Below are 19,216 nucleotides of genomic sequence, written 5' to 3'. Positions count from 1 at the left end.
TGCCCGCCGTCCGCTGGAGCCGGGCAGGGGCGGGAGAGGCGGCTCGGCTGCCGCGGTGCTGCGCTCCAGCCGCTACCGGTAGCAGATCGGCGTGTGTGCGCAGCTAGGCTGGAAGAGGGATTACAAATACATAAAAAAATAAAAAATAAAACAACCCCAAACCCCAACGCACAGCCCCCAGCCCAGCCCCCACCCCGCTGAGGAAGCCGCCCGCTCCGTGGGAGGGGGGACGCGGGGGGCTGCCCCCCGCCGCGGCGGGGCAGCGGGGCCGGCTCTGCGCGGGCGCGGCCGGCGCTGGGCTCGGGGGGAGCCTCCCGCCCGCCCCCCGCCCGCTCCCCGAGCCGCCCGCCGCCACTTCGGCGGCTCCTCCGAGCAGCACCGCGGCTCCGGCTGCCGGGGCCGCCGCCGCGCCGAGCCACCAATGCGGGGGATACCGGCAGGGAGGCAGCGGCACCGCGGCAGCGGGGAGGGCAGGTGAACTCCGGGGAAGGATGCTCGGCGTCGCCGCGATCGTCTTTCTCCTGCAGCTCTTGCCCAAGGCGGAGGGACAGGTCTTCGCAGGTGAGTGCCGCCCGCAGCCCGCCGCTCCCCGCAGCGCGGCTCTCCGCGCCCGCCGCTTCCCTCCCCGGCCCCCCGGGCGTGCCCCTGCTGCGGGGCGGCGAGCCCCGGGGCAGGCAGACCCCCCCCAACCCCCCTTTTCCAGCCCCTCGGCCTCGCTCCCCGTGCGAAACCCGGGAGCGGGCAGGGATGGAGGCGTCCCCGGGAAGGCGGCTGCTCGGCGGGGGAAGAGCAGTTTTATTAAAAGTCGGTTTTTTCCGGCGAGGTGGGCGCGGGGCCGAGCCCCGGTGCTGCCGCGGTGCCCGCGCTGGGCTGGGGGAGGCTTTACCGTGGGCCCGCAGCCCCCTGCCCGGGCTGCCTTTCGGACCGGGGAGGCTCGCTCCTCGGAAAGTTGCGTGCGGTAGGAGATGGAAGTATCGCCTTTATTCTTAGATTCACGACATTTGAGCCCTTTCTGTAGTACGAGCCTCTCCGGGCGCAGGGCAGGAGCTGGCTGGGGAGCCGCCTGTCTCCCCCAGCCGGGCGAGGGGCGCTGGGTTGTGCCCAGGAGCCTGGGGCAGCCCGCTCGCCCCGCTGGTCTCGCAGCTCCGGGAACTTTCGGGGGGGCAGCTACTCGGACTGGCTCCTTCCCAGTTGTCACTCTCTCTGTCGCTCAGATGTTAAGGAATACTTCGCTCCCTGGCATGTGTACAGTAATAGCAGCCAGCTATTCCCCCCCCCCCCCCCCCCCCCCAAGTTCCTTCGGGCATAGTTTGAATTACTTGAAGATGACAGGTGCTTATAGAGCTGGGAGAAAGCTTTCTCCTCTTGCGCTATTTCATAGGTAAACTAAAGGTATGTGTGGTCCTGTTTTTCTCTTGGATCTCATAATACCACACTAATTGTCTCACAGCAGTTTTTCTTTATACTAAAAACCCAAACATTTGTAACTTTCTTCTCACCTGACTTCATGTAGCTTTCTAAGTCGGTGGATTTGTAAAATAATTTCTTCACCTATCTGTATATTTAAAACAAGTAAAAAACCCCTATGCAGCATTGCTTACTGTAGGGATAAATCCCAGTGCTTGGGACTTAGTTTCGTACCTCCAACACGCCTGAGTTTAGTTCATCTCGAACAGTGGAAGATCCTTCCTAGGTAAGACCTAGAGCCTGAAAGACTTTGTCTCGACCCTTGACAGTGGGCATAGCGCAGGGTGGGGGGATGCAGGGCAGTGTGGGTGCTGACTGGACCTTCAGCTGCCCAGGGCAGGGTGCTTGGCAAGGAGTTTGGGTGCCAAGGGCCAGGCGGGCACAGCAGAGCCTGGTCAGCTCCCTCAAGTAGATGTTGTCATCAGTCCCGCACGGTTTGACACCACCGTGGTATCTTGTTTACATTGCTAGGCAACTGCACACATCTGCAGATTTATTAGAAAGGCTGGGAAATCTAACCTAGTTAAATAGCTTCTTCATTGAGTTAGAAATATGTGGAGTTATTTTTTTGTTTTTGTTTTCTTTTTCCTCTCTCTTCCAACAGTGTTTTTGTGCTCTTGACACTTGTCGTATGTATCAGTTGAGATCTCGGCTTTTGATGAATCATTTTAGCCAGATGCTTAGAAAGAAGAGTGTTCTGTGAAAATAGCAAACTTTGAAGGGGGCAGAAAGCACTTGGTATTTGAAGGAAATAACAATGTAACTTGAGCTACATACGTGCAAATTTAGGGATTAACCAGATGTGTGTGTTTTGTGGTTTTTTTTTTAATAAAGCCATGAAATGCTTTGTTTTAATCATCAGTTCAGTGGGAATAGTGACCATGACACTTTCTAATAATTAGCGTCACCTTTCACCTCCTATTATAGTATGCTTCTTCGCATTCAAAGCAAGAGGAGTTGACTTAAATACACAATGTTTTCTGAGCTGCTTCTGTTATGGAAGTTAAAAGAAAAGTTTTCTCCCCTTAGACTGCATGTCTGGCGTGAAGTGTGGTGGGCTGGACTATGTCCATGTAGCTGACATTTTTATGGGAAAAAAGCAAAGTTTTTTTCAGGTGCACTTTGTCTCTAAAAATGTCGGGGGGGTTGGGGAGCCTCCTGTTCACACCATCGGTGCGTTTTCGCATCTTCCATCAGGTGGTGCTGTCTCCATAACTATTAGGATGCAAATACCTTCTGTCTTTTTCCGATTCGATTATTTTTCCAAGCCTAATGCGTTTATTCAGCAGGCTTTTGTTAAACATCCCCAAAAATTACTGTGCAAGAAGTTGGCTGAGTTTTTTTTTTAATTTTATTTATTTTTCTTATGTGATAGTTGGGATCAGGAGTAGGAAAGACATGTGTCAAGACAAAATGGTATTCAATTCCCAGCCAACTTGCACAGCTGCTGCTGTTTCTTTGCATAATCCATAACATATAAAATTAAGAATACTACAAAGCAACAGCAGAATGCTGATGGCTTCTTCTTGGAATACGTAGTTTCATATTGGAGGAGCTGGTTAACACTTATTTCTTTATGTAATTTCTGTATTGCTCTATTTATAACTCTTCTCCTTGGCAATTACTTTCAGTTGCCTGCAGTCTCCGTATTTATTTATAATTGGAGATATGCTTTTGGGGTTCTAAACTTTTTTTTTTGTTAGCTTTAGGGTCAGCTAGTAATTTAATTCCTCTACTTTCCCATAGAAGAGATGGAAGTAACACCAGGTAATTCTAGGAATTGCCAGTTCTTTGAGGATTTCAGAAATTAAGGAACTTTGCTTGTGGGGAAGTTTTGTTTCCTTTAAAGCATGTGTTTGACTTTTATCCCACCAAATATGTGGAGTGTTCTTGCAGTTGCTGTGCACTTTGCTATGGTCTTTTTCGTGTGCATTTTTAGCAGAACCGAGTGGAGAATAAAGAGATTAAAGTTACTTGCAGCTGTGAAAAAGTATTTAGGGGGAAAGTAGGACAGAGGGTTTACATTGGGACCGCTCACCTGAACACTAGATTGCCTTGACACTTGTTTTTCTTCTGATGTCAGTGTTTGCTTTATTTTTTTTTCCCTCTAGTGCTCCTTGTTTTGCTATGGCAGAGCTCCCAAATGTTTCTATGTGTAGCTGGCTGCTTTCAAAGACTGCTGCTACATCATAAAAGTTAAGACAACCGATATTTTTTTACTCATGGTTTGTCCAGGGAAGATGAAATGAGGGGAGGGGGCAAGGAAGGAAATGCAAGGAATATTTTTGGGAAGATTGATTAATTTACTAGGAGTTAATTTACTCACAGATTTTGCTGTCAGTAAATTGGCAATGAAAAACGGATCTTTGAGCAAGCTACTCTGTGTGGCAATTGTTAACAATGCAGCCATTTAACTCAATAATCACTTTTCACTCCCTTTGGGGAGCTGTTAGCTCTACAATTCAACTTTATTTTTCATTCCTAGCTGGCTTGTTTTCTAATACATAAACAATTAATATTAAAAAGGTGATGTTGTAAAACTGCCTGTGGTGACAAAAGGTCACTCTGTGTATAAAGGCATTTGTGAATGAGTGATAATCCTTCTCTTTTACAAATGCAGAGCCCTTTTTTACCATCCAGCCTTTTCAAAAGTCCCTCAGCTCTGCTTTTCTTGTTTAATTGTACTGTTTTAGTCTGTTATGCTTTATGTGCAGCCCACGTGCTCTAGTTTTCATTAATATTATGGGAATGATTTGGGACACTTACTGTAGAATATTATATTTTTTTAGAAGGCACTGTCATCTGTTACCATGGAAACCTGAATACTGGTAAAGATGTAGGTCTGAGGTTCTGAGCCTCGAAAGATATGGACAAGGGTTGTTTCTTATAGGAACAATTACTTTTGTATATAAAACCCAGTTAAGTGGAGAGAAGAAAGGGAAATAAATTGATCTGTTCAGCATTGCACTGGCAATCCTTCTTTAGAGTAAGATTCAGCGTAGAAGGATCAGTGTGTTCAATTCTTTCTCTGTATGTGTATAGGGCTTTTAAAGCTTGTTATTTATCACAATAGTTGTTTTATGTTTCTGGTAATTTTCACTGTAATTTTATAAATGAGGTAAACAAATGTGTATTGGCAGGTATTGTTCTTTGCTTGAATGGAAAGTGCTGAATGTAGAATGGAGAGGTGTGCAGTGTTAGCACTGGAGCTTAAATATTTTGGTAATGAGCAAATCTGCGACTAACGTGGCCCTAATAAAAAAAAAGAGGCAATGTCATTGGAAATCCACCTACCAAAATCTGATAGAGGTATGTATGGGTTTGCTCACTAATGTAAGTAATAAGAGCAGTAATGCTTATCTGTTTTGCCATAGAAATACTGAAGCCTAGTTAACATTCATAAAAACTCTTCTGATGTTTGGGTGACGAGCAGCAGGGGTGCGTGTGTGTATTGCTATATAAAGCATATGTCCTTTAGAGAGAGATTTCTTAATTTTTTATGGAAACTGCTTCAGTCTGTTTCCTCGGTGTCTTGTAATGCATAGATAAAATATGCAATGAAGCTTTGAAAATGTGCTTGTAGGTGCATTCATTGATGAGGCTTTCCTTGCAGGTATTTTGAACAGTGGCAGCATATAGAGGTCACCTGTTGTTACAAACTGACCCAAGCTGTAGTCCAGGTTTCCTGCTGTGATGCAAGAAACCTCCTGTGCCTCCCACTGCCTTGGTACCAGAGGGCTCCACTGCCACAAAGAACGGCTTGTGTGTTGACATTTCTTGGCTGTGTGTTCTCATTCTTGAGAAGAATATGGTATACTCAGCCTTTATGGTATTTCTTGAACATCTTATGGAGCAGTATTATTTTACTCATTTAAGCCAACAGTCGCTTTTTCTGGTACCACTCGTGTTTCCTAGTTCTCTAATTTTTTCTCTGATGGCGCTCTCCAAGTTTGTGCTAGCTAGCACTACTTAGTATCATCTAAATGCAATGATATATGCTTTTTTGGGGAAGTCCTTGCCCATCTCATGACCTGTTGCCTTCCTGGCCCTATGTTGCCTCTTTCCAACGCTGCTTGCCTCCTACCGCCCTGCTCTTTCCAGGCAAACCCAGAGGAAAAAAGCAATCCTACACACCCCAAAGCAGACACATAATAAAGGTGAATATTGTTGATGGCATCGGTAAGGGCTTCTTACAGCCTGGCCTTGTCTTACTGTACACTTGTAATTAGGTAACAAGCAATTGCTTCTAGCGTTTGTTACTGCAAGCTCCTAAAGATCATATATCTTCATGGTAGAGGTGACAATTACTATATGTCTTAATCAGACTATACATCATGTAATTGGACCCACTTGTTTTTTCTAATATCAGATAAATACATCTCATCTATCATACCACAGTTCAGAGATGTCAGGTGCTTTGCAAGCTGGGTGGCAGGGCATTGCATGTTCCGGAAGAAAATGCTGATAAGTCAGTTAAGGACAAAAAAGGACTTTTCTCCAAAGATGACTGACTTGTAAGTGTTGTTTAATGCCACAGTTAAAGGTGATGTGATTCTGGGAAATGGAAGCATATCCACCTGTGAACCAAGACCTGGTAAATGGGACAAGAAACACCAGGAACAGGGAACCTACTTAGTGCTTGATCTCCTCTGGGTTTCTTGTTTTCTTTTAACTACTGCTTGCAAATCAATCCCAGGCCAGCTGCTTGATTTCTTCTTCTTTTCTCCAGCTAAATCTCTGGGACTGCAGGCTTGGGGATTCGAGCTAACCTGATGAGTCTTGCTGTGGTTTGAATTGGTGCAGCTCATGTAGTTCAAGAATGATTGAGGTGCTTATGAATTTTGAAAGGATGGGACCTGGCTTTTATTGCTTGATATTTTTGAGTTCATCTTGCAGAAAGGCTGTGGCGTTTGACAGCTGATGATGTTGTGTGGGCACAGATCAGTGCTGCAGCCTGAGCAACCTGCAGTTATGCAAACCTCTTTACTCAGCTCTGCTGTTTCCTTTGTACTGGAAATGCTCAAAGTATCCCGTATCTCATAGTTTTTTAGCTGAAATGTCTTCTGATCTGACGTAACAGAGGAAATGGCTATTACCACATTATTATTTTTTTTTTCACCTACATCCTTATCAATCTCAGCTTTGTTCCTGGGTAGTGACTATGTTAAATCACTGGGAAGCAGCTCTTGGCTGCTAATTGAGCTGTACGTTGAGCAAAGGGGGACTGTTTCACTACTTGCCCTCTGCAATGTTGTAAAGAACAACAATATCAAGAGTATTACAACTTAATCCAGAGTTGATCCATTTCTGTGTTGGGGATCAATCCTTCTCTCTTTGAATTGAGGGAAATATCATTATCTGCTGGAGCAGGAGTAGGGCTTCGAGCTGTACCGGGGGATGATATTCTTGAGGTGGTGTGCTTTTGACCTCAGCACTACTGAATTTGTTGCTGTTACTGGAACAGCCTTAATCTGCGTGTGCGTCAACCTTCATTCCCTTAGTATCTACTCAAAGGTGTCAGCCCCTCAGTAACAGTGTGTGTGTGTGTGGGAAGGCCTCAACAGGCAAATACAATTGCATGCAGTGTGCTTTCAGGTTTTTTTTTTTTTTTAAATGAAAAGGAGCGGGGTTGAGAATGGTATTGGTTGGTGCTATGTGGTTTTCTTTATTTAAGACGATAATGAAGATTCGTAGAACTATTGCTTGGCAGAAAGCATGTGTGGTTGTGACCACCTGGTGGGGCATGAAGATGAAGCGGCTGAGGAAGAAGGGAATTAAAGCATTTTGACTGCTATAGAGATGGGTCGGTCTTCCTGTAGAAATACACTTACTGGAAATTGCAGCAGCATTTGCTGGATAAGCAGAAGAGCACTTCTGTCAGCAAGATGGGAAGCTGCTGCGCTTGATGGTTCATTTCTCCAGAATAGGTATTTTCTGTCAGTGTATACCCATTTATCTGCTGGCAGTCCAAATTTTATTCTCCATTTCTAGGTGTGAATTCAGTGCTTTAATAGAAACGGTTGTTGATGACACTGTAAAGTGTAACGTATTTCCACCACAATCAGTTCTCATGGAAATATTTCATGTTTAGATATTTTGAGGTGTGTGGCTGAAAGAGGTATATAAAACAAACAAAAAAGCCCTGAACAAAACCCCAAACCCACAAAACTAAGCCCAAGAGGCTGTGTATACATAATTCCGTATTTGACTGCATTGGGTTGGCGTCAAGGATTTTTACTACCTTGTTCTCTGTCTTTGTTCCGAAGAACTGAAAGGCCCCAATATAAGGATTCACAAGCTGTATCTAGTGTTTTCTGTGCAAGCCTACACGTTTGCAAGAGGTGTGTGTACCTGCGCTTGTGTTCTAGCAGGTGACCTGCTTGCTCTAGGCTTTAGCTTGCGTGTGCTTGTAAGCTGGCTGAGCAGAAGAGCATGTTACCTCCCTTCTTGTTTTGGACTTGATACTGTTACAAACTGACAATTGCCTATTAAGTCCTCTCTCCTAGTGAGCATCTTTAATAGAGAGTCCCTTTTTTCCTCTTTATTTATTAAACCTGATGTGATTGCTTTATTGTATAGTAACTTTGAAACATCTGAAGAGTCAACTGTGTTAAACGCTTCAGAGGCACAAATGACTCATTCTCGTACCCTGAAGAACATTTTCATCTTGCAGTTGTACAAGAGAGAAACAATAGAAGAAACGGGAGCAGCGTCACAGCCAAGCAGCAAGGGTGGCAGCTGACAAGATGCTGGCGTGTTTGGGTGGGGGGGTTAGTTATGGAGAAGGGGATGGGAAGGCAAGTATGATGAGATGATAGGAGTAGGAAGAGGAAAGGAGCAAGTATGAAAAGAAACATGAAAGGTAAGAGGAGCTTGACAAGCTGGAAACAGTGAGGAAGCAGACATAAAATAAAGCTCAGAAACTGGCTGCTGCTCCTGATGCTTGCTTGCAGGCTGGGAGGATGGCTGGCACTGCCAGCATCTCCATCTCCCGTCCTGTGAGTTAACTGTCAGTAAAAGCTATTGCTAGGTAGCTCGTTGCTGGAGATTTTGGTCCTTAGCCGAAAACATGGGCTGCAGCACCTTGTTATTGTCCTCCTTTAATTCTACAGTGACGTTTTCTCAGAGTGGTTGAACATATCTCTTCACAAACCAGATGGGTATGACTATTTCAATTTTGCGAACAGCCCTTTCTAGGTTTGCTTAGAAAAGCATGAGAGACTTCTATGTTAAATTTGCTGGTCACTAATATTTTAAGAGCCTAAAACTTAGTAGAAGCAGTTTTCCCACCTGTTGTTCTAGCTCAACGGGTATTTCAGAGATCTGTTCCCATGTTTGTACTAGAGTTCCACACTGTTTTTTTCAGTAATGAAAAAGAATAAGCATGCAAAAGGAAAAGACTCCGATACGTTTGCCTTCTGAAAGACCCCGCTCTCCATCCCAGAGTGGCTCATCAGGATGGCAGCTATGTCTGGGTCCCTTAGAGCATCGCTGGGACTGGTTCAGAGCCTGTGTTAGGCAGCCCAGATGTGATGCACAGTTGTGTGCAGTGGCCAAACAGAATTAAAAGTCAAGCAGTCATTATGTCTGTCAGCAAGCTAAAGCAAATTGCTCATCTTTGCTTCTTCAAGAAAAAAATTGACCTTCAATGTCTGTTTGAGGCAGACCTCTTCTTGTTGCACTGTTGGCTCTGGCTCAACATGACTTAACCTGATAAATTTGACTTTCAGATTGTGGCTTCCAGCTCCCTGCTCCTGTGGTCTGGCTGTTCCTTGCCAGCACTGACTCATTGCCTCTAGGGCAAGTGGATCTCTGAGGCACGCTGAAGAGGCTGGGATGGCTGGCTTGCTGGCCACCGATCCAGACAGTTCTTTTATGTCACTCCTGCATGCAAACACGTGCATATAGTTACTGCCAGGGATGCTGCTGCTGACAGTTTGGATGCTGCTGAGTTGAATTGGATCTGTTATTTAATTTCTTGCGGGCGCAGGGGATGAAAAAAACCCCCACCCCACCAGCTTTCACTAAGTCTAGGATCTGTTGAAAAGTTTCCACAAATGCGATCTAAAAAATGATTTGTAGGAAAACAGCTGTTCTAAAGCAAGCAGTTCCCCTGCAGTTCTTGAGATTCAAACAATTCCAGCATGAACTGGGGGGGGGGGGAACCCCCATCACTGTATAATGTAGTACAAAATAATAGGTTTCAATAAAGTCTTGTAGGGGAGGCTTAGGTGTACTTTTTAAAGGGATTTCTACTATGAAAATGATGGTCAAAACACTGCTCCAGCTTCCTGAATAAATTATTTTTGTTAGCAATAAGGTCTCCTAGACAAACAGTAAAAATAGATTTTTATGATTAAAAAATGGGAGCCATGGTGTATGTGCTAACAGATATCAGCGCATGGTAGCAATAATCAGAGAAGTGGAAAGCTTGGATATAAACACGCTGTCTCTGTTGGCACAGGGATAACCCTGGAGACTGCCAAGGCCAGAGCCTGCAAAAATAAGAAAGTATAGTTGTCCTTAAATGAACCTACCAAGCAAAAATAACCCTTTTAAAGTAAACTTGCAACTTTGCATCTCTTATTATAAAGCTTTTCCATGTGCCAAAGTTTTTAATGTTCTATAATGTGCTTGTTAACACTTCTGTACGTGTTTAGTGTAAAGAATTAGCATATGGAGTATAGCTGTGTTGGACATCTGTTTTGCTTTTGCACTTTGATGCTTTTCTAGCAATAACACAAAATTATTTCTCAAAATGGCTGAGAAGTAATGTTTTGGAACAAAGTCTTGGTGGTGTTTGAAGGTTACTTGGCAGCTGTCTAAATTAAATCACTCCTGGTTATTTTTTGTGTGGGTTTAGTTGTGTGGTTGTTGTGGTTTTTTGTGTGTTGGTTTGTTTTTTTTTTTTATGTAAAGGGGCTTTCTTGTCCTTCCAGTGGTTCCTATGCCCTTGTTGGTATAAAGAGCTCTCAAGGCAAGAAAGCAGAAGAGTGTTATTTCCTTCCACCTTCCCCAAAAGCTCTCTGCTGATGAGCTTTTATTGCTAACAGAATGTGAAAAAAATGAGAAAGGTTCATGGAAAGTGGTGCGAAATTTCCTTGGTGTAAATCCCTGCGGTTACTGACTTCAGGGCGACTTGCAGACGTTGGAAACCAGCACATGCAGGAAGCAACAGAAGCATTATCGATACGGGAGATGGGTCTGGGGTGCATTCTGCTCGCCAAGTGTAATTTGTGTCAAAATTTCTAAGGTAGTATAGAATGAGTGCTTGGTTTATATACTGTACATAACAATTTATCCATAACGTGCTTCCTCATAGTATAGGGGGTGGCAGAAAGATGACTCTGCAGGATCTGACTTCAGATACAATTTTCATTGAAGCTTGGGAGAAACTTAGTAGTTGTTCCTTTGTAAGTTTGTCTTGGTGCAGGTGAACTTTAAAGAATTGCAAATTGGAGAGATAATGTCAGAGTTAAGAATCGCAGGCAGAAATTTAGCCCCAGTCTTGGGAAGTATTGCCATATAGTTCCAGAGTAAATGTATACAAAGTTATTTTGAGTGGATGGGAGAAATTGGAGTGATTAATGTTGAGATTTTGAGAGGACTGACAATTGACAGCATATTTGCATGCAGCTAAATATGAAATTGAAAAGAAGCAAGTACAGTGAAGGCAGAATATGCCACCTGCTGTGTATGTAGTTTTTAAAAAAGTATATGTCTAGGTTGTTTTTTTTTTTTGTCTGGAATATTCCTCTCAGCCCTGAACATCATCTTACTCCTGAGAGTGACAAATTAAAGTATTGAGAATATCTACAGGTGACAGCAGTTTCTTCACTTTTGAACAAAGATTTACAATCTTTAAACACATTTGGCTTCTGCACCTGTAACAGAATGGAGCTGTGAAAGGAGGAGCACCTCAGGAGGAAGGGGGGGGGGGGAAGAAGGGAGACATACTTAATGTGAGCTAAGGATAGTACAATGAGGTTAAAAAAGAGAATAATTTACTTTGAGCATTAGGAAAATCTTATTGCAGATCCATGAGGTTATAGAGTTGTGTCCCAAAGGGAATGGTGGAAACTCTCTTGATGGAGTCATTTAGATGGGACAAAATAATTGGCTAATCTGTAGAAGGGAAAGAAGTACTGCACTGCAGGAAAAAACAAATGGAATAATCCACTGCCGGCTTTTTTTCTCTAACTTTTTAACTTTCTTATAATGCTGTTGAAGAGGGGAAAAGAGGAGGAGGTAGAGTGAGAAAAACAAGAGGATGCTGGGAAAGCTTAGCTTGGATATTAGGAAAAAATCCTTCACAGCAAGGGTGGCCAAGCACTGGCACAGGCTGCCCAGGGAGGTGGCGGAGTCACCATCCCTGGAGGTGTAGATGTGGCGCTTGGGGACATGGGCTTGGCAGTGCTGGGGTAATGGATCTCTGACCTTAGAGTTCTTTTCCAACCTAAACAATTCTGTGATTCAGTATATAACAAGTGTAAGTGATGTTAATAAATACTAATGCTTCTCAGCGGTGTTCTTGATTCATCTAATTATCTGTTAAACAGCAGCAGTGTTATGGTGAGGCCAGGGCTGTGTGATTGCCTTATGTCCCCCTCCAAATCTGTATTCAGACTTGATCTAACTGGGGGCAAGTAGGAAGTGCAGTGTTTAAAAAGAAAAAAACCAAAACAAACCTCACTATAAAACCCTGAAACAAAACAAAACAAACAACCAAACACCCAACTGTAAGTGCCACGTTTGATTTGTAGGCACTAAAGCAGCACAGAATATGGGAGAGAGGAGTAATGTTAAACAAGTGATGTCTTATTTCTGCATCAAAGTTCCCAAATGATTCTGGGCGAGTTGTTGAAGCCAAGTTTTGGCAGGTGAGCCCTACAGTTACCCTGGGGGGACTGAGCTGAGGCCAAAGGGCTGAAAAGGGCTTTTGGAACTCACATCTGCAGCTTACGTTGGTGCTGCTGTGTTTCAATGTGGGATTGATGCAGATTCCTGAGGACCCTGAAAATCCCTGGGGGCTTCAAATGGGGAACATGGAGTTAACATGGGTGTCTTCCTTTAATCTGCTTTCGAGTCCCTAATATGGGAAGGTTTGAATGCAGTGCTCGGGGTGGTGTGTGCATCTGTGAATGTTTGTGAAGGAACAGAAATTCTACAGCTGTGGAGAAATCTAAGAGAAAATTAATAATTCTCTCTGTGGAGATCAGTTTGCATAGCACACAGTTAATAATGCATGGGGGCATGGAGCTAACAATAAGAATAAAACAAAATATTGAATAGCTGCTCATTCAGTAAGTACCATCCATCTCTTGCATAGAACAACAAAAGATCCTGTGGCAGAAAAGAGAACGTGATCAGGTAATATTTTTGTAAAGTCAAATCTAGAAGAGGATTGATAGAGGGTTTTGTGGACAACTTTCTGCTAGGGTCATTAATAGCCTTCAGAAAGCTTGACATGTACTGATGCTAACAATACTACTTTTTCTGTAGTCTCCCTTTGTGATAGGGAAGCCCATCACCAGTAAGAGCTGGGCAGTAGTTTGGGGGCTTCTCTTTTTGACTGCCTCAGTGTCCTAGAGGGGGCTTCTGCTGCTTTGCAGTCATGAGCTGGTCTGTGTGTGACTGTGCAATGTGTAATACCCTGCCTTTTCTCTTTTCCTTTTTTTTTTTTTTGTTTGTTTTGTTTTGGTACAGTCTCACCCAGAATTGATCAAGTAAGCATACAAGCAAAAGTTTGGATCCTTGGGCAGTGAGCTGCGCAAACAACTCCTCTGTTGGGTGATTGTGGAGGGTTGTGAGGAATTGTGTCGTGGCTTAGGCTTGACCTGCAAGCAGACAGTTGGACTATAATGAATTGGATTTTGAGGTTTTATGATTGTTTATAAATGTTTACTACCTGATGCTTTATGGTGCACTTCTACTTGTTTGAATGAAAATCAGCACCATGCATGCAATTAAGGTCATCCTGTGCTTTGTTTGCTTTAACTGAAGTAGGAGACAGCTGGGTGGGGAAACCAGTACTGTTGCAATTAAATTGAATAATGATTTGAATCCCATTAAAGAAAAAAGGAGGTGAGAAAATAGACTTATTTATCAGTCAACTTGAAGGAATTCATGTCTTCTGAAAACTAACCTCAATTCTATTCTTTTGTTACTGTTTTTGGTATTTACATTATTGTAGTGTTAAAGAGAACAAATAATGAGTTTCTTCCAAACTTTCTCCTCCTCCTTTATACCCTCAGGCTTCCAATTAATTTTCCTTACTCTGTTCTTTCCTTTTACAAGCTGTATATAGTGGCTGTTTGTTCCTCTTCTGGCTAGTGTCTCCTGTACTGCTCATCGGTGGGGTTAGGTGATGTTCTAGGAATTTATTGTGGTGCAACAGGGTGTGTGCTCACAATGTATGCTTAATAAATATACAGATTGGCTCTTGTTCTGAGGCTTTAAAGGTGAATGGATTTATTTAGGAATCCTCTCCTCTTCACTGCAACAACCCTGCTAAGACGAGTAAAAATAGTAAGAAAAATTAATCGATTAAAAATGTTTTAGCAGAGCTTTTCCCAAGAGAAATTTTCTTACAGTCTTCTGTCTTAAAAGTTAAATGTCACATGTGTTTGATAGAGGGAAGACAGCACTGTGGTGACTTTATGCCATGCTCTCGGTGTGAGGAGGGAAGCCCTAGCAAAGGGCATCTTCTAGTGGTGTTGGGATCTTCTGGTGTCACTGAGCTGCTGTCAGCTCTTGGGTTTTGTTTTCCCAAGGCTGGTTCTTAAGCTCATCCCAATCAGGCATGAGTGCATCACCGGCCTGCCAGCTACTGCTGCATGTTAAAGTATCTTCTGCAGAGAACACACACCCATTGGTGTATTGGAATATCTAAAAATATCAGAGATAACGTGGCCAGCAGGGCCAGGGCAGTGCCCATCCCCTGTGCTCGGCACTGGTGAGGCTGCACTGTGAACCCTGTGTGCAGGATTGGGCCCCTTAAGAGAGGGCAGACACTGAGGGGCTGGAGCATGTCCAGAGCTGGGCAAAGGGGCTGGGGCACAAGGCTGATGGGGGGTGGCTGGGGGAGCTGGGGGTGGGGTTGGAGAGGAGACTTGGCGGGACCTTATTGCTCCCTGCAACCACCTGAAAGGGGCTGTGGGCAGGGGGTCTGTCTCCAGTCCCAGGTAATGAGTGACAAGATGAGAGGACACGGCCTCAAGTTGCTCCAGAGGAGGCTTAGATAGGGAGAAGTTTCACCAAAAGGGTGGCCAAGCACTGGCACGGGCTGCCCAGGGAGGTGGTGGAGTCCCCACCCCTGGAGGTGTTTAAAGCACGCACCGATGCGGTGCCTGGGGACATGGGTCAGCGGTGGGCTTGGCAGTGCTGGGGTAACGGCTGGACTTGATGATCTCAAGGGTCTTTTCCAACCTGAATGATTCTATGATTCTGTGTTCTGGAATAAGCTTGTAACAGGTCACAAAAACTTGGGAGAAGCATGGTGGGATTAATAATTATTTTTTACTGTCACAGGTTTCAATTCTGCTGGCATCTAATTCACACAGGAGGGAAAGGTAGTAGTTTTTTAGAATCTGTCCATGTCAGAACGGTGACTTAATTGTTCACAAATAGATGGCTCTTAACAGTTTTTCTTTTATGGGAACTCAGGACAAAATAGAAGCCTGGAAACTGAAACTGCAGGTTTTTGATAGTTGGTGTCCACAGAACACAGTAAGGAATGGCACAAGGTAATGGGAGCACAAATCACATCTTCAAGATGATACTTATGTAGGGCTTGACCTTGACTGTTTCTGCTCCCTTCCTTCCACTTTAATGTTTTTAAAAGAAAGTAAATACAGTTGTGGAATTATTTGTTGTATTGAATACTGTTCCCCCGGATACCTCTTCTCAGATAATTTTGATTCCAAAGATATTAAAGAGGAGGAGAATGTTTATGTTGCCATTTTATAGCAAGACGAATGGAGTACAAGAACATTATCTCTAATATACATATAATTCCCCAAGGAAAAGGATTTAAAGAAAATGTATTCTAAGATGAACACGAATCAAGGTCTTTCCCTCCCCCAGTCCTTTGTGATACCTCACTGTTAATTCTTCTGGAAGTCAGTACGTGGCAGCCCTCTGCACTCTCTGCTACTGGTTTTCCAGGAGAATCGAAAGCTCTGACTCACCGTCCTTGTGTTTTGTTATCTCCACAGGTGAAAATGAAACCTTGCCATTTTTAGCTATCTTCAGCTTTCCTTGCTGACAAAGCAGCTTATTGAATATTGTACTGAAATTGTACAAATTGTATTAGAAGCGTGCTCCCTGCATAGCACATCTTACACGTGCAGGAATTTCTGCATTGTGGGACACTTGGGCAGTGACTGGATGGATATTTTGTAGTGTGCTGCTTGGATCAGGGAGCTGGAGGCTCAATCTTCTGTTCCAAGCTCTGTCTCTGTCTTGTTTTACGACCCTGGGCAAGTTAATTTTTCCATGTCTCTATTAAGTCTACTGTAAATAGCATATGTGTTTCTTTTCTATCTACCAGGAGTCTGGGGAAACTTAATTAACACGTGAGATCTTGAAGTATTTCACCTGATGAAAGGCAGTATGAGTGCAGCGTGTTTTCAGGCTGGCATCCGTTTCACTCCCAGTGTTATCAAACAGTACCTTCTCTGGAAGGTTTGATAAGATCTTGACTGTCATCCACGAACATGCTTTGAATGAAATCACTAGAGCTACTTATTTTTTACCTTCCAAAATTCTCTTATGAACACGGAGTGGTGTGCAGGTAGTCCTTACAGGAAGTGATACCAGTCCTCTACTAACCAGTTGAAATGAGAACTGGTGGTCCCACTGCTGTCTGGAAAGAAAAAACACATTTAAAAACAAAAAATCTGTCAGAACTTGTATACTGGGCCTTATGTCTTCCAGAATTTGTTCTAGAGTGTGGCAGTTCTGTACCTTAAACTCTTTTGCCTTTTGTGCCTGAGGTCAGGGTTAGAAGTGAAGCGGTACTTTCTTTGTAGAGACCTGTGTGGGAGATAGGTCAGATTTTATGGTTTAACTTGGGATTGTTGGGAGAGGATGGTTATCATTATCTCTGGGGAGCTCTGTTAGGTTGTGCGTGGCCCCTTTAACAAAAGGAATTGAAGAGGTTTACTGGAGGGTATGGATGTCTCGCTCCCCTAGAATGGGTTTTGTGCTTCCTCAGGGAAAAGCCAAGTCCCCTCACCCAAGTGCATGCCCATGTCTATGCTCATGCTGCTTTTCTCCTTCCAGGGAGTCAGACTCGTGTTGTAAATGGCCTTGTATATCAGAGTAGTGCCTGAAATGAATGGTGGAGCACAGTCATGTTGCTTCAAGGCAGGCGCTTGAGGATGTCTCCATCGTAAGTGGATTCTGGAACCTGGCTTTTCAGAAGGGGCTGTGGCAGCTGACAGATGTGTTGAGGCAGGGCAGACATTGATTTTCACGCAGCTGACAAATATTTTTTTAATCGGTGTTTTTTTAAAAGACTGATAGTAAATACACAAATGCTGGGAAGTGAAAGAGGTTTTGTTTTTCATTTGAGAGGTCGTTAGGAATGGATTTTGAGATGAGACCATCTTTTTTCATTTGTGACTGATTTAAGTCTGTGTTGTAGTAAAGGGAAAGTTTAATGCGTTTCTTTTGGACATTGGGGGCACTTGTAATGGACCCAGGTCATTCTTTCAATTTTGTCATGTAGTGACACATTTGTGAGTGGTGAAGCACAAAGGTATTCAGATATGCTGTTGGTTTTTCCTCCTCAGTAAACAAAGCATTTAATCTGACTTCTGGACCTCTCTCTCCACCTCCCTCCCCACCCCCCGACCCCAAATCAGCAATTTGTGGTTCCTCATGCCTTTATCATGTGTGTTTTATGTGAACAGTGCAGATAACCTCCAGTTTAAAATCTTTTAAATTCCCCCCTCCTTGATCTGTAGTTGCTCAAGTATATGTAGAGACCTGTGCAATTTATGTTCAATGGCACTGGTACTGGAACTGCATTGTGAACGGGACGTCTGGAGATGGTCTGGTCTGACCCCCTGCTTGGCACAGGATCACCACCTCCAGCAGGTTGCTCAGAGCCGAGTCCAGATGGGTTTTGACTATGTCTAAAGATGGAGACCCACAGCCTGTCTGGGCAACCTGCTCCAGTGCTTGACCACCTTCATGGTGGAACAGCATTTTATTTTCATATTTAAATGGATTTTCTTGTATTTCAAGTCATTCCCTTTGCCTCCTGTCCTTTCACTGGGTGCCACTGAGAGGAGTCTGGGTCAGTCTTCTTTAGTCCTTCCCATCAGGTATTTATAGACACTGAAAGATCCACAGGAGCCTTCTCAAGGCTGAGCTATCCCAGCTCCTCATGTGTCGGATGCTCCAGTCCCTTAATAATCTTCATGGCCCTTTGCTGGGTACATCTGGTACTTTGCGCCAGTACATCTGTGTCTGTCCTGTAAGACTTGCATCTGCGTGTGCACACGCACAGGTGCATGTTTTAGCCCTCAGCACAGATCAATGCAACTAATGCAAAACCTGTTTGGATTTACGCCTTTTGTCTGTCTGTGTCTTTTTACGCATATGTTTTAGGATTTCTTTTGGAGATAGCTGGATGCATAGGGCAGGATTTCCCAGGTGGTTCGTGTTTGATCAAATTTCAGTGTGTGCTTCATCAAATACTTGGCTTTGTTGAATAAATTGGTATGTTATGTTAGCTCATCCTGATTTCACTGTCACAGTGCTGTCCACTAGGTACAGAAAGGTAATAATCAGCGTGTCGGTGCCGCTGTATTTTCATTTAAGGGAAAACATACTAATTTTTTTCAGACAAATATACAAGAGGGGAGAGATTTGTTGGCGAAATACTAATTTATCTAGAATGCTTTTGCTAGAAGCTGTGACTTATTAAAAGATTATTTAGTTCTTTTGGAGACCTGGAAAGGCTTCTAGTGCTTGGACCTCCTTAGGGGATGGAGGTATCCCTGCTGTCCAGCTGGCTTGGCTTTGCAGAACTAAACTTAGAGTGTGTTGGAATTCTGTAAATTGAAAAAAAAAACCCCAAAGTTAATTTATTCTGTCTTATGGTATGTTGAATGAGTTGGGCTTGTTCCTGGTTTAACTTATTCACTAAACCCTTTTACCGCGAGTGGTGGTACAAAGTGTAGTGTTGCATATTTGATATCTCCAAAATCCTTTTTCTGCCAACACTGTATTTTAAACTTATTTTTGCATTTGTTCACATCTTAAAATAGCATAGCAGTCTTTGTAGGAAAAAGAGGAGGGCTTTTTCATTGATGGATTTAAACTTGACTAAAGAAAACTCTGTGGAAGTAGATTTTTGCTTTGTACTGTGCATATGAGCTACCTGCTCAAGCCCCGTCTCGGTGTAACTCAGCCTGCAGTGGTTCACTCCGGCATGTTTGTGCATGGCTCCAGTGGCACTTGTGGTTCCCGTTACAGGATTGATAGTGCTGCTGCTCTGCCCGATCTCATTAAATTTAATGATTTGCAAAATATGGCTCTGACTACCTGCTTGCAGTAGTCTGTAAACTGCAAGCACTACAAGTAGTCTTGGAAACACATTTAATAGTATTCTAAATGCATGTATTAAGCATGTAATAGAAAGCCCCTCAGGGCAGGGCAAACCTCTGCTCCCAGCTCTCGCTGCTTTAGAGAGGAAAGACACAGGTGTTTATGTAGACTGGTATGTGTAACACAA

At 43.7% G+C, this 19,216-nt stretch overlaps 1 protein-coding gene across 2 annotated transcripts in view; it reads left to right on the top strand.

Moving 5' to 3' along the window:
• Positions 1–263: 263 nt before the first annotated feature.
• The window catches only part of PTPRT (protein tyrosine phosphatase receptor type T), a 453,423-nt gene continuing 434,470 nt past the window's right edge, over positions 264–19,216 (top strand). The window contains exon 1 of one of the 2 annotated variants that reach the window (XM_055814515.1): positions 264–561. In XM_055814515.1, coding sequence (XP_055670490.1) covers positions 492–561 — 70 coding nt within the window. In that variant the 5' untranslated portion in view covers positions 264–491. The remainder of the gene's footprint in view (positions 562–19,216) is intronic. The other variant, XM_055814516.1, reaches the window with a different exon arrangement.

Source organism: Falco peregrinus, chromosome 9 (genome assembly GCF_023634155.1).
Source record: "Falco peregrinus isolate bFalPer1 chromosome 9, bFalPer1.pri, whole genome shotgun sequence".
NCBI classification, from domain to species: domain Eukaryota; kingdom Metazoa; phylum Chordata; class Aves; order Falconiformes; family Falconidae; genus Falco; species Falco peregrinus.
Note: the sequence above shows the minus strand (reverse complement) of the source record. Positions and strands in the feature narration are given on the sequence as shown.